Raw genomic sequence first — 15,328 nt, 5'->3', positions numbered from 1 at the left:
TGTGTCTCTATGAATAAATAAATAAAATCTTAAAAAAAAATAAAAATAAATTAAAAAAATAAAAACGCTTGAAATTAAACTGTAAAAACATATATGTTATTTTCCAATGAGACGTGTCTGCAGAATTTCGAGAGGACAGTGACTGAGAAAAGAATTCTTTCAAAGATCTTGCAACTCATTCTTTCTGAGAGCAGTTTGCTTATTTACCTTCTGCAGGCCCTTTGTTTCTTGAAACCAGGATATTCTTTGTTCCCTTGAGTTGGTTTAAGTGTTCCTGCCATTGTGGATGTCTCTGTTCCGTGGCATTGACCCTTGGGGCTTGGAATTTCCCAAGCCTTCTGATACTGATGAAACCAGGGTGTGTCCCATTGGGCCTGGTTGGCATTAGGCAGCAAGCACTTTGGCACTGAGTGCTACTCTTCCAGCTTGCCCAAGCTACTGTAGTCGCTTTCCTATTAAAAGCATCATCTTTTTTTTTTTTTTTTTCTGTTCCTGGACCCAGCCTAGAATTTCAGGAGCAAGAATGATGGGAGGAGGTGGGGGGTGGGAGCACAGTGTGGGGAAATAAGAGGTGGTTAAACCCACTTGTCCTGGCTTGAAGTAAATGGCAGGAGTGCAGGATTGTAGACTTGATCCTAACCATTGCTTTCTACTTAACAGCTTCTTAGTTGGAATTGGCCGGGGACCCCTCTGAGCAGCCTTCCTGAGTTCTCTCCTTCAGGATGCTGCTAGATGTGCCCTATAAGTATCTCCCATTCCTAGCAGGAATGCTTTGATTCTCACTTTTCATGGAGAGCCTAATGCTCTCTAGCATGGGCTATTCTGAAGAGCTAGATTCTCAGCTGTTAAGAGTCATGCTAGGGAGGCCCTTGGCAGAGAATGGAGTCTCTTGAGTGAAATATTAGTGGTAATGCTTCTGCAAATGGAAATCACCAGTTCTTTGTGGAAGGGAGCTTTTGCACAGAACAAACATGCGAACTATAAAGAAACCCTATTTCCCTTCCCTGGATTTATTTCATAAGTTGTAGTTAGCTGCATTATTCCTTCTGAATATGTCCTTGGTTTTCATTCTTGAAGGACTACCACCAACTCCAGTCCAGCTGCTCTATCCAGTGTCTAGATTCAGCAATGTCAAATCCCTCCAGCACCTTTGCAGATTCCGAATCCGACAGCTCGTCCGGATAGATCACATCCCGGATCTCCCACTGCCTAAGTACAATGGGGTCTTTCGGGTTGGGGCAGGAATGGAGGCTTAGTTAGAAATGTGAGTGAGACCTGCCAGCTGATTGCACAGGCAGAGCCTGGCGCTATTCACGACACCCTCCTTTCTCTTCTCATGTGTCTTAGCACCTAACTCTAGAAGTATCACATGGCAGCTAGAAGGGAGGAAGGTGTGTGTGTGTGTGTGTGAGCGTGAGCCTCCCTTCTGCAGTCTTTACAAAGACTGGAATGGAGGTGGTAAGAGGGAGGAAAATGGAACTATAGCAAGTAAGAACGTGGGAAGTTTCTTAGGTGGGCAGAGTTTTTTTGTGTAGTTACAGTCATATAGGGGTTGGGGAAAAAGGAAGGGTTGAACAAAGGTGGTCTTTTGTTTATGGTCTTTGTAAATAACACTTAATCTTTCTTGTATTTTTCACAGACCTCTGATCTCTTATATCCGAAAGTTCTACTACTATGATCCTCAGGAAGAGGTATACCTGTCTCTAAAGGAAGCGCAGCTCATTTCCAAACAGAAGCAAGAGGTTGAACCCTCCACGTAGCGAGGGGCCCCCTGCTGATCGCCACCAAGGGTATGAGCTCTCTGCCTCACTGTCCAGTCAGGTCTTTTCTGGGAGAGTTCCTGTCATGTGGTGGGCCTTGCCCCCCTTCTCACACCCTATGTGTATATTTCCAATCCAGGCATCTGCCCAGAGAGTCACCGGATCTGTTAATGGGGTATCGGGGTATATCATGGGAGAAAAGCAGATAGACATGAGGGGCTTAAAAAGTATTTGCCAATAGATGTGCAAGCTAATTATTGAATATAAACAAGAAGGGAGGACACATAAATGTAGCTAAGTGTGCAGCCTTCTCTCATACTTTGGCCAATCTCCCTGCTGTTGCACAAATGACATTAAAACAGGAAACCAAAAGGGAGGGAAATGTCATGAAAGAGAACGCAAACATGTCTTTAATTGCAACAGGCATGCACTTCAGTGAGAACTCCCATGTCCCATGGCTTGGAATGTGGGTGAGGAAAACAAGCTCACTCTTCTAGTTAGAGTTCCATCTGGACCACTGAAGAGTAAATTATTGAAAAGAATAAGTGAATCAGCTAAGGAATTCATTTATCTAAGAGGCCCTTTACATTGCTACATTACGTTGCTACATTAACTGAATTCTCCTCATGTATTTTCCCCATTAAATATCTTGGAATACTGGTTTGTGCAGATTGCTTCTAATTAGTCTTTTAAGCTGCCTTCATGGGAGCATTTAAAGATAGAGGTGAAGTGAGTAGAGAACAAAATTGCCAGAGAGCTGTGATTCTGGTAGTGTGGGTTACATGCAAGACCTGACATTCTCGCGATCTGCCAGCTGTGATGACCCCTTGTCTCTCCTGTTCATGTAGACTGTCCTCTTTAAGCACTGAATATGTCTGCTGCTCCTCTAGCCTTCTCTGTTCCTCGGTGCCATTTCCCACATGATACAAACTAAGGAGAAAACCCATAGAGTGACAGCCTTACGGATGTCTGTGCTCTCTGCTTTCTTTGTAACTGGAGAGCATGATGACTGGTGTTATGCCCCTCGGGTTTTCATGGGCCGTGGCCTCCCCTCTTAGCTCTGGAAGTCCCTGATCCTATTGGGGGAAAGCATGTGAACTGGGCTAAAAGGATGAAGAAGGGGAGATGGAATGAAAGAAGAGAAATTAAGAATAAGAAATCGTAACTCTGGGAGGCTACAGAGCTTTAATTTAATGCATCCCAGACTGGGTGTACAATCTCTTGTCATATCTTCAATTACATGCAAATTGTGTGCCCTTGGAAACAACTGCTAAAACATCAAAATGTTCTGATATCTAGGAGGATGTCTCTGCTTGGTGGCTTTGCAGTTGAAATTAGGATAGGAAGATAGGAGAGAACCAGGGAGGCGCGCCTACACAGACGCATCCTTGCGGAGTACTTAGGACTTGTTAGCTAGAGCACCACCTCTGCGGGTGCTGTGCCTCAGGAGGAACCCTCCCAAACAGCACATTCAGAGGTGGGCTCAGCATGGTGGGGGTGGCTCCCAGCTTCAGTGTCTGGGGAATAAGTAACTAACACGGAGCAGAGAAGTTTTGGGGTAAGCAGGGCTTGGGCAGCCCCTGTGGCGCAGCGGTTTAGCGCCGCCTGCAGCCCAGGGCATGATCCTGGAGACCCTGGATCGAGTCCCATGTCAGGCTCTCTGTATGATGCCTGCTTCTCCCTCTGCCTGTGTCTCTGCCTCTCTCTGTCTCTATGAATAAAAAAAAAAAAAAGCAGGGCTTGCTGGCTGAAAGCAGGACAGAGGAGGAGTAGTTACACTTACTCCATGTGTGCAGGGGCAGGACAAGAATCACAATGGATTTAAGGTAGAAGGAGTTCGACTTTAGTCCCACTATAGAAGAACTGCTTTCACAGGTGCAAAGGCAGAATTGTCTTTCACAGGCCCTAGTGAGCTCCCCACTTGTTTGTGCATTCAGCAGCACTGCCCCCTTGTTAAGTACCCATGTGGATTGGGAAGAGCATGCTGAGCCAGGTAGTCTGTGGTCCTGAGCTCACTCACCTGCAGTTACCATGAGGAAAGACAGACCGCAAACATGTAAAGAAGTGAATAGGCTAATTTCAGTTGACTGTACATGTTTTTTTTTTTTTTTTTTTTAATTTATTTATGATAGTCACAGAGAGAGAGAGAGAGAGAGAGGCAGAGACACAGGCAGAGGGAGAAGCAGGCTCCATGCACCGGGAGCCCGATGTGGGATTCGATCCCGGGTCTCCAGGATCGCGCCCTGGGCCAAAGGCAGGCGCCAAACCGCTGCGCCACCCAGGGATCCCTGTACATGTTAATGAGGACTAAAACCTGGTGAAGTTTAGTGATCAGTCGTGGGATAGAGGTACTCAAGTTTGGATGATCAGGGAAGGCCCTTGTGAAGAAGTGTCATTTCAGCTGAGATCTGAGTATCAAGGAGTCAGCCAGGAGAGGATCTGGGAGTAGAGCATTTGGGTAAGGGGTCCAGTAAGCATACAGGCCGTGAGTATGGGGGGTGGTCATGTACTGGCAAAGGATTAAACTGGATTCTTGGGGTCTCTTTGCTGTGTGTGACACCAGGATTGTTGCCTGTGGCAAAGAATAAGCATTATGCTGTCCTCACTCCTGACTGAAACTTTAGGGCTCCTAGAAAAATGGGAAGTAAAAAAAAAAGAAAAGAAAAGAAAAGAAAAATGGGAAGTAACACTCCTGAAGGGAGACGTCTTTATGTTGTGAAATTTGGCCCTTACGACTTCATGTTGGTCGGGCTGATTTTAATTCGGGAGTTCTGAATGGTCCACTTGGTCTTTGTGTGCTGTTACCTGGGGAGTTTCTATTTTATTTTATTTATTTTATTTTATTTATTTTATTTTATTTTATTTTATTTTATTTATTTTATTTTATTTTATTTATTTTATTATTTTATTTTATTTTATTTTATTTTATTTTATTTTATTTTATTTTATTTTATTATTTATTTATTTATTTATTTATTTATTTATTTTATTTTTTTTACCTGGGGAGTTTCATGTCAGGGTGCTTGGAGTCAGTATACAGAGTAACATGTGGAACGATGCCCTTAAATCAGGGAGTAGAAGCCATATCAGTCTTTGTGATTATATGTCAGTCTTCTTCAATAGCCAGAAGTTGCAGAGACTTACGGCTATTTCTAGCTGGGCTCACCAGGGATTACTCCAATTTTGTTTTAAGATTTTATTTATTTAGGGGATCCCTGGGTGGCGCAGCGGTTTAGCGCCTACCTTTGGCCCAGGGCGCGATCCTGGAGACCCGGGATCAAATCCCACATCATGCTCCCGGTGCATGGAGCCTGCTTCTGCCTCTCTCTCTCTCTCTCTCTCTCCTCTGTGTGACTATCATAAATAATTTTTTTAAAAATTAAGATTTTATTTATTTAGAGAGAGAATGAGAGTGGGGTGTGCGGGGGAAAGACGAACCAGGAGTGTGTGTGTTGGGGGGGCGGACATCAAGCAGACTCCATTCTGAGGTCAGTCTTACGAGCCTCAGACCACGACCCAGCCAAAATCAAGAGTCGGTCACTCAGCTGACTGAGCCACCCAGGTGCCCTTCTTTTTTTTTTTTTTAAGTGCCTGGAGCAGATGAGCCTCAGGAAAGAAGTGGGGAAGAGTGGAAAATTAAGGGGCAAAGGAAAAGGAAAGAGAAAAGTTAGGAAATATGCTAGAATATATTGGTAATTTTAGGAGCTTTGTTTGGTGTCCACATCCATGGGCTGCTCATATCCCCAGCAAATGCCATTCCTTATCCTGAGCCAGCACCAGCATTTGTGGGAGCCTTGGCTATCCAGATTCCAGTTCTCCCTTTGAGCTGTACTTTTCCACCTCCAGAGGCTGGGCTGTTCTCCATTTGGTTCCACTCCATTGAGCTGCTCTAATTTTTCCCTCTTGCACCTAGGCATTTGTTGCCAAGCTCCAGTTTTGAAGAACCAAATGAAGCTACTGTGGAAGAGGGAGCAAGGAGAAAGGAGGGAGTTGGAAGGGCTGAGATCCTCCGCGCAAAGACTTTGGTTCCCCTGCAGCCCTGGGGCTTGGGAGAAGCACACAACCACACTCTCTGAGCGGGGGCTTCACCTCTTCACCTCCAGCCCCTGTGGTATCCTGGAACTGGACAAGCTCCTTGGAACACTGGAAGAAGTCTCAACACTGTTCCTTTTTTAGAAGTTTTGTTTTGGATATTTGCATTTCTCAGTATGGAAAACTTCCTTTAAAGGCAGCTGGGGTTTGTGCCCATTGGACTGGAAGTGGTGCCAAGGGTGAGCCAGGTCTGAGGGAGGGAAGGAGAGGGATTGCCAGTGACGGTCATTCAGCTGGTGCCAAAGGCAGAGTGCAAGTGTTCACCATTGACCTTGAAGAAGGGAAGAGAAAGAGTTAGAAGCACATATCAAGTTGGGAGTTTCTAAGGGATGAGGATCTGCTTCTCTTTAAGCATGAGTTGCTTCAGTAGGAGCAGGAAAGAAGAGAGGGTGAGTAGTCTGGACAAGAAGATTGCTGAACAAAGACTGGCAAAGGGCCTCTGCTGGGGAAAGTAGTGACTCCTCACATCCTTTCCTTTTAAGGTTTAGGAACCTGATTTCAGAATCACCTCTCATAGAAGCTGTGTTCGTTTTGTCTTCCTGAATTCCTGAATTCTGTGACCTCAAGTCAGTCCCATTCTTCTTCCACCCTCCACCCTGCCCCCTTAGATAACTGTACATTTCACTCTGATCATGGTAACATCATTCCTATTGCTTCTGCCAGCTGTCAAGGCAATCGATTTTTTCATCACCTGAGCAGTTGAGAGCCCTAATCATGAGCTGCTAAAGTTAATGGAGCATGCTTCCAGATTCTTAATGGCAGACTGTACCCATGACTTAGGAGTCAGTGTTACTTACCTCCATATGTCTGTCAGCTAGTGAGAGGGAATATGGAGGATGGTGAGAAACGAAGCTATTGTGATAGTGCTCTTCTGAGGAGAAGCTCTCCTGTGTCTCAGCCTTAATGGAATGTCTTTGGATCAGTGAGGAGGAGAGTACTGCATCTCATGTGTTTAGGTTTATCACTGTTGTCCCACTTCTGGGACAGGAGGTAGCAAGGGCTTTTTTATTTTCCTATGTTTTTTCTCTAGCAACTCATGCATTTTCCTGAGTCAGATTCCATTTGCCCCCTGTTTGTTGGAAAGTCTGTCAAATGCTGATTTGGGAGTTGCCCACCTTCCAGGTGGAAGTAGAGGAGGAGGGAGGTGCTTTCCAGTGCTCTTTGGGTTTTTCTGAAGTGAGCCATTGTCAAGTCATGTAATATTACGAGTTTGCTTTTCTGCAGAGTTACTCTTGGGAGAGGTTTGCTGTTAAGATGTGAAAATTGAGCTGTTTGGGTCTTTATTGCTCTTTTGTAGTAAATGTTCCATTAGACTGCCTCTCTTGGTTCCCCTGTGCTTATATCTGCCTCTTCTCATGAGATAAATAATATCTTCAGGTTTGTGGTTTCCTGATGGTTTGGGATGAGGTCCCAGTGTCTTGGTAATTTAAAAGACTGCCTCATCTGGAAGCATTGGCCTTCTGCCTTATGTCTTGCATGGAATGACCAGTCCTCCTGCTTGTAGCAGAGCAGGGAAGAAACTTGCATTATTAGCTGCCTGTAAAGATGTGGCCCACAAAATGAGCTTTGTAGCATAAACACAGCCCACCTCTGATTTGTTATGAAGTACCTCTTCTTTCCTTGGATTCCATGTAGTATTACCAACCAGTGAAAATAGTGATCCCAGAAACTGGCTTACCCTGTGAGTCTTGCCTCTTGAGAGTGCAGATTAACTTGCCATCGTGCAGAAAGTGCCACCCAGCTCTAGAGCCTATAGTCTGCAATCCATAGGGATCCTTGAGTGGCTCGTGTGCAGTTATTTGGGTTTGGGGGCTTTTTTTTTTTTTTTTTTTTTTTTTGCCACCCATAATTTTGAAATTCTTTTCAACTGTGTTTTAATGTGTTTGCCTGATTCTGGGCTAGATACAATGGAAAACACAAGAGGGGAAAGACATGATGTCCGGCTTAAGGGAGCTTTTAGGTGACTGCTACACATGAAGCAATGGGAGAATGACTCTGTGCAGTACAAAAAATCAAGGGCTCTCTTTAAAGAAATTGAGATGGGTAAGATCAGAGTAGATCAGATGGTCTGGGAGAGCTCTGTGGCTGTGAGGCTTTGGGTCCTAGGCAAAGGTAGGACAGTGAGATGAGAAACACATGAACAGAAGCATGGAAGCAGAAATCTGAGGGATGTGTTGAACAGGACACAGCACCAGGTTAGAGCAGCAGTGTCAGTTACTCTTCATGACGGAAACTTTCTAGTCATCAAGCAAGTCTGAGTGCTGAGGGCTTGTGATGGTGAAGTGGAACCCAAAGCCAGAAGTCAGCTGGTTCCCGCCCATGGGCAGGGACCTCACTGCCCTCAGCACAGTCTGGGGGAGGGAGGCAGAGCCCTTGTACCCCTAGTGGTACCAAGGCTTTCCACTGGAGAATTCTACAGTCAGATCCAGAACCAAACCAGCTGAGGAGGCATGCCCCAACCTCACCAGCATCCTTCTTTCTCCTCCTGGGAAAGGGTAATGTGTCCCCATGTCCATGATTCGTCTGTATGCTAGTCATGGCCCAGGCTGTAGCCTAGTTCTTCCTCAGTAGAGTGGGATGCAGGACAGAGTTTCACAAGAAGACAGGCTCCATCAGGAGATGAGGGGGAGGAAGAGGCGGGAGTGGGGCAGAGAGCAGAGAGAGAACAGCATATCCCCTTCATCTCTCCAGGCTGGGCCCACTCCTCCTTTGCCAGTTCTGTGTTGGGCTAATTGAAATGCAGTCCACAGAGGGAACTCATTATTCCTTTTTTGGTTGTTGTATTTTAAAGTCACAAACTAGAAAAGGTTCTCACCTCCAGGGACCCATCACTGATTTCAAAGTTGTTAATGGGTCCTTGCCTCTGTGACCCTTACTTGTTAGTGATTTATCTACTGTAACCTTCCTCAGGACAAGTGTGAGCCACTGTGAGCCAAGTGACAACTACTGCTACAATCTGCTGTTACTTGAAATTTGGGTGCTTTGGCAGGAGCACAGAGTAAGGAGGGTGGGGCTTTGCTAGGAGGACTAGGTAAGTGGGCAGTAACTGGGAGTTCGGGACCATTGGTGATGGCCTGGGCCAGGTGGCTAGCCTGTGCCTAGATCTAGTGAAGGGGAGCTGCACCCCGTAGCACGAAGGCTTCTGAGAGGGGAGCTCATCATCACGGTTTCTACTCCTCCTTTCCTTCCTTTCACCTGGTGATGGTGTTGGCCCTCATTGAGGCTGGGAATGATGCAGAGGAGGCTGCAAGCACCCCTACAGGGCACATCCAGGAAGAACTGGGGAGCAGGAAATGTGCTGAGTGCTTGCACATCTGGGCGTGAGAGCCTAGAAATAGAGCTGGGTGCCCTGGGGCACCTATCTTTTCAGCCCTCACCCTAGGCCCCCAGAAGAGCAAGGCTTCTTAAAGCCCTTGGGTCCCAGCAGGAAATGGAGTTAGTAGAGACTTTTCCCTTGGGTTAGACTGTTCCCCGCCCTGCTGCCTCGCCCTTGGCTTTGAGCCCTGAAAATGGAGGACTAGGCACTGGGATATAGTGGGAAGTCTGAAAGTGTGTTTATGTGTGTGTGTGTGCGCGCGCGCGTGCCTGGGTGTGTCTGGGTGTCCATGCATGTCTACATTTGCAGAAGTCTTGCCACCAGTTGGAGTGTTGAAAGCATCTCCACTGTGGGGAGACCTACCATTTGTTTTCCCCTTTTAAGAGAATGACATGCCCCCTGTCCCTAAGGGAGGAGCTTTTGAGTTAGACATTTTCCCTATGGGAATCCTCTTGGTTTGGTTTGTGGGGGGGCGGGGGGTGGATAAGTGATTTTTATCTCTAATTGTCAACACAGCTGTTCTTACACTGAATTTGTGCTATTGCATACATGTAGCCATCTTTCTTTTCACTGCAGCAGTGTTTATCAGTAGTTCAAAATGATTTATTTGCTCCTGGGGAGTAAAATCTTTTTTATTAAAAAAAAAAAAAAAGAAAAAAAAAGAAAAAAAAAAAAGCGAAGCGTGGCTCCCTCCACCCATGATAGCTATAGGGTTAGTGGGCTTCAAAGCTCAAGAAGGCAAAGTCGAGTCTGCCAGTCCCCATGACTTATCCTGTTTTGACCTTGGAGCCTTCATGCTCAGCACAAAAGGACAGGAGGCCTTGAGAAGATGGGAGAGCAAAGCCTTGGGAGGAGTGAGGTGGGGTTTGGACCATAGCGATGAAAGCACTGGGGACTCAGGTGCTACAGGTAGAAAAACAGAGTAAAGAATTGTATTTAAAATATTGATTCTCTAATCTGCCAGGGAAAGACCTTTCTCTACATCCAGATTCCATACTGTCTTTGTCCTTTTCATCGCTTCTCGACCTTCCTGGTAGGTGCCGGCCCACTGTCCTCCTGTTTCCCATCCTGTCCTCTGCACCCCTTCCCCGTCCCCTCCCACTCCCATCTACCTCTGGGAAGCGGGTCCTGCATGTGGAGTCTGTGACTTGCCTTCGTGCTCATCTCATCTCCGTTAGAGGGTACCTGGGACTACTCCCTCCTTCCCTCCTTCCGAAGTGCCCAGAGGCATGACTGGGCAGGTCAAAAGCAGCCAGCCCAGGGGGGAAGGCATGAGTGTCTGGTTGCAGCTGGACTGCAATCTTTGCTCCTGGAGAGAGAGTGTGAAGAAAACTTAGGACACTCTTGATCAGAACCCAGGAAATCACACACTGCTCCGCCCAGCTCAGATGGGGCGGGCAGGCTGGCTGCTCCATCCCTGGTGCTCCCTTGAACAGGGACCTGCCTCCCACTGTTAGGCCCAGAACCTTTTCCAAGGGACAAGCATTATCCAGGCACCGCTCTGTGGGCAGGCCGGCCATTGGAATGCCCAAACTGGTGCTGCCTGTGGCACAGCCACTGCTGTACATTTTTTGGTTGTTTTTAAGAAACTCAATGAAGAGGGGTGTCATTCTGGGCTCAGAGTGGTTGCCAGTTCTTCACCAGAAGGGGAGCCACACCCCCTGCAACCACTTCTGTCCTTGTTTGCCACCCTGCCCTCCTCCAAGCCAAAGCGTGGCCTGGCTTTTGTCTTCCGGTTTAGTTTTCCTCCTCACCTTCCCCTTTTTGTGCTTAATTTATTAAAATAGTTGCTGTATAATTTATTTTCATAAACTATAAAAAATTACTAAATGGTTAAAATAGACTTGCAGGCCAATGTTAAATGGGGTGGGAGGGTCTGTGGGTGGGTGGGGAAAGGGAAAGATGTTTTGATATAAACAAAACAAATGCACTTTGGGTGTGTTTTGGTATTTTTCTGGGGATAGACGGGTGGGTGTTGGGATGTCCCTGTAGATTAGTTCCAGAACGGGGTGTTTGTATATACTGTATTAATAGGCATGTTCGACTCTTATAAAGGGACGTTAGTAGCTGCTGCAGGTCCTGTTTGGAAACCCCATGTACAACTCCCAGTTTTTTGTAAGTGTCAGTGCGGGAGACATTTGACTCTTGTGTTTGTATCTCCTTTTTATGATTGCTGTACTGACCCATGTCTTTTTGGGGAAGGGTGAAAAGAGATTTGAAATAAAAATGTTTAGAAATTACTTCATGTGATTTGGTGTTTGTCAATCCTTCCATCTCCTGTGACTCCTCGCACCACCACCAGCCCTATAAAATCACATGACCCACCCCTGGTGACTGGGCCACCTCCATGCTGTCCACCGAGCTGGACACATCCAAAACTGGTCTTGTCAGAATTAGAGATGTTGGAAGTTCCCCAGGCCAAGGCCATTGCTCAAAGCTGCTTTCTCCTTCCCCAGCAGGTTCAGGAGAATTCCAGTGTGTGACCTTTTGGTTGGTGAGCAGTGGTGTGGGACTGTGGCTAGGGAAAGTATACATGTCACCCCAGCCAGCGGTCAGTCCCCGTGTTTCCCTAGGATGGCAGATGAGGTTTCCATAAGTTTAACCTGCATCCCCTCCTGCCTTGCCAGCCCAGTGCCTCTGGAGAGAAAGGGAACAGAATAGTTCTCCAATTGGCAACCGTGTGTACTCCGAGCCACTGGAACCTCCCCTCTTCACTTTGCCACCTAATCCCTCTCCAAGTCCCCCACTTCAGGGGCCATGGTGCCATGTTGGCACATTGGGGGGAATTTCCTACAAATCCCCTGCATCCTCAGAGCAGGAAGCATGCTGCGTGAGCTAAAACCCAGTTGGGGGGAGTTGCGTTTTCACAGGACAGGACTGGTAAGAAGTGCCTCCCGGGGCCAAGGAGTCTGAGAATCCCCACCTGCCCCAGTCAGCTCATCCTCCAGCCACTGGTCTGAGTGAGGATGAGATGGTGTATCAATTCCGATAGCCCTTCTATGACAGCGAGAACTCCTAACTGAAGCTTTCTCCGTTTTGATAAAGAAAGGTGTGCCAAGCAATGAAGGCAAACAGCACTACAAGGGAAGATGCTTAACTCAGAGCGAGCAATTCAGATGCCCTAATGGCCGCCATTTGCACGCAGTTGTCATTGGAAAGGACTCTGCTCACACCAGCAGGCAAGAGCGTTGGTGTGCATTTCTTCGAAGTAGAGGTGCAGGGTTTCGCCATTTCAGACCAGCGTTGTTGTTCGTGATGACTTGTCAGGTTTGTTAGGAAAGGTAGGTGCTGGAGCCTCTGACTTGAGTGATAAAGCCCATAGGAGAGGCAATCTTTTGGTAACAGCCCCAAATAAATAAAACGGGCACCTGCCATCATCTTCACCCCCTACACCTGACACCACAGCTGTCACCCCCTGTGTTCCTTGGCCATTTAGTGGTGCCTGGCTGTGCACCTGCCTGACCAGAATTTCATTGCAAGCTTGCAGCAGGTGGTGCTGGTGCAAGAGAGCGACCCCCCCACCCTTCCCATCCTTCTAGCATGTGTGTTCCCAAGGATGAGGATGAGGGCGAGCTGAGAAAACGGATTTTTCCGTCTGTCTTGGTTCCCTCCAGCCTCTCGTAGTGTGAGCATCTCGTATATAAGGACTCAAGTGCCTGCTTGTGTGGTGTGGATTCTGGAGAATCAGAATCCTCTGATTCCTCCGGCGCTCAGCCAAAGGCACAGGCATCGACTCCGGCTCTGAAGAGGCATTAGTGGAGTTAGGCTGACCTCTCAGCGGAGTCCCAAGATTTCCAACCATGCACTGATTTAAGATGCGACTTCATCATGCATCTGGCCTCTGTTGCCATGTCCTAATTTAGACATTCCTCTCCTCACCTGGACAATTCCAGCAACTTCCCAGCTACTCTTTCTGCTTTCTGGATCCCCTCTCCAGTCCTTCTAAAAAGTTCTTCGGAAGAAAAAACATGCTCTGGTCACTGTCCTAGTCGAAAATCATGGATGACTCATCCTGGAGAAGAAAATTTTAACTCCTCCACTTGCCGTCCAAGGCTGTTTCTCCTTCCCTTGCCACACAGGCTGCACTCCGGTCATGATACATGCTGTGTCCCCAGATGATGGCATCCCTTCTCTTGCCACTCCACCCTCCCTCACGCTGGAGGACCCTTACCTGTCACTCTTTTCATCTGGAAACTTGTCCCTCAAGGGTTCACTCTGGGGTCAGCACTGGAATTTTCCACCGGCTGCTTGTGGCCAAACAAATGCTCCTTCTGTTACTTGTCCACACGTCTGCCTACTTGCCTGTCATGCCCATTGTGACCTCTGGTCTGGGAGGGACGGAGCCTGTGTCCCGCTCAGCGCTCTCCCTGCCCCCAGGGCTGGCACGGTCAGTACCTGTGCCAAGGTGGTGGTTGAGGAAAGGTGACATCAGCCCCTTTCCCAGTCAGCTAGCCTTGAACCTGGAGTTCCCCTTTTACACACACAACGACTTGATTGTATGGTGGTAGGAGCTCTTAACTACTAAATATCAGTCATCTTCAGAATTTTCTCAAGGGATGGGAGTTGTTTTGGTGGTTGAAGTAAGAGTGTGAACTATGTGACATGACTGTAACTCCAGATCTCCCAAAGGTGGGGTGTGGACTGCTTCCTCCTGGTGTCAGAGCCCCAGAGCTGCCCTTTGGTGGAAGATGCTCCCCACAAAGGTCAGCGGGCTTTGTTCAGGGGCCAGAGGTTGTACTGAACCACCCACTGCCCCCTGCCAAATTCTCCCCCAACAGAAAGTCTGCATTTATTTTTTTTAAAGAAGATTTTATTTATCTGACAGAGCAAGAGAGCAAAAGCAAGGGGAGCAGCAGAGGGAGAAGGAGAGGCAGGCTCTCTGCTGAGCAGGGAGGTGAATGTGGGACTTGATCCCAGGGCCCTGAGATCATGACCTGAGCCTAAGGCAGAGTCCCCAGGTGCCCTGAAAGTTTACATTTAAAGAGCTCAGCTCAGGTGCCCTTCACATCCTGGGCCTCTGGTCTAATCCCATGTAGTATCATGGCCTGGCTTTCCCTGCCCACTTCTGAAAACTTGGTTTTATTTCTGGGCCTTTATTCTGTAAATCCAGGGGGTGATGAGATAGGTGGAGAATAGGAGAGGCTAGCTAGCTTTATACTGGGAGGTATGTGTGGGCAGGTCACAGCTGAGCTTGGGAGAAGTTTGGAAGGTTTGAAATGGGACTGGACAGTCTGGCAGCAGTCAGCTGGTGTGGAAGATAGGTAGAGTTAAAGAAAACTTCAAGAGGGGCACCTGGGTGGTTCAGTAGAGTAAGTGTCTGGTCTTTGGCTCCAGTTGTGATACCAGGGTCCTGGGATTGAGCCCCACATCTGGCTCCCTGCTCAGCAGGGAGTCTGCTTCTCCTCCCTCAGCCCCTACCACCCCCTGTCACTCATACTCGCTCACTCTGTGTCAAAAATAAAATATTTTTAAAATTTCATTTATTTATTCATGAGAGATACAGAGAGAGAGAGAGAGAGAGAGAGAGAGGCAGAGGGAGAAGCAGGCTCCATGCAGGGAGCCCGATGTGGGACTTGAGCCCAAGGTCTCCAGGACCACGACCTGGGCCGAAGGCGGCACTAAACCACTGAGCCACCCTGGCTGCCCAATAAAATATTTTTTTTTTTAAAGAAAACTTCAAGAAGTTTCTCTGGATGTTGGGTGTCATCTCCTGGAGCCCCTTCCCTGCAGCTGCCACCCTTCTGCATGCCCTGGTGCCAGCGAAGAAAAGGGCAATAGGCAAACATATCCTTGTCTTCTGGATAGGGGGCTGTTTCTCTGAATGGACACCATAGGAAGAAATAAGTATAGGCCCAGCTTTAGATATGAACTCATGGCTTGTGGACAGTGGGTTCTGTGTCTTGTTCATCTTCTGCTCTGTCCTCCACCTCCACAACCCAGGGCTATGCCAGCACACCAACAGACATACCCTGAATGTTTGCTGAAAACAAGGGATGGGTCAAAGAGCCAGGCTGGAAGTGGAGGTGGAGGGCGCCTGGGGGGGCTCAGTGGGTGAGCATCTGCCTTCCTCTCAGGTCGTGATCCTGGGATCTTGGGATCGAGTTCCACATCAGACTCCTGGCAAGGAGCCTGCTTCTCCCTCTGCCTATGTTTCTGCCTC

At 47.7% G+C, this 15,328-nt stretch overlaps 1 protein-coding gene and 1 long non-coding RNA gene across 3 annotated transcripts in view; one reads left to right on the top strand and one right to left on the bottom strand.

Moving 5' to 3' along the window:
- SOCS7 (suppressor of cytokine signaling 7) overlaps positions 1-11,408 on the top strand; it is a 32,844-nt gene extending 21,436 nt beyond the window's left edge. For both annotated transcript variants that reach the window (XM_025439875.3, XM_049114760.1), the window contains 3 exons: positions 1,078-1,213; positions 1,640-1,790; positions 5,674-11,408. In XM_025439875.3, coding sequence (XP_025295660.2) covers positions 1,078-1,213; positions 1,640-1,760 — 257 coding nt within the window. In that variant the 3' untranslated portion in view covers positions 1,761-1,790; positions 5,674-11,408. The remainder of the gene's footprint in view (positions 1-1,077; positions 1,214-1,639; positions 1,791-5,673) is intronic.
- On the bottom strand, positions 9,781-13,475 carry LOC118355713 (uncharacterized). The gene is made up of 4 exons (XR_004818739.2): positions 13,340-13,475; positions 13,048-13,180; positions 10,281-10,477; positions 9,781-10,071 (listed from the first exon to the last, which is right to left on the bottom strand). It is a non-coding gene; the product is annotated as an uncharacterized LOC118355713 (long non-coding RNA).
- Between the last annotated feature and the right edge of the window lie 1,853 nt (positions 13,476-15,328).

Source organism: Canis lupus, chromosome 9, assembly GCF_003254725.2.
Source record: "Canis lupus dingo isolate Sandy chromosome 9, ASM325472v2, whole genome shotgun sequence".
NCBI lineage: Eukaryota > Metazoa > Chordata > Mammalia > Carnivora > Canidae > Canis > Canis lupus.
The sequence above is the reverse complement of the archived record's forward strand: the minus strand, read 5'-3'. Positions and strand labels throughout refer to the sequence as shown.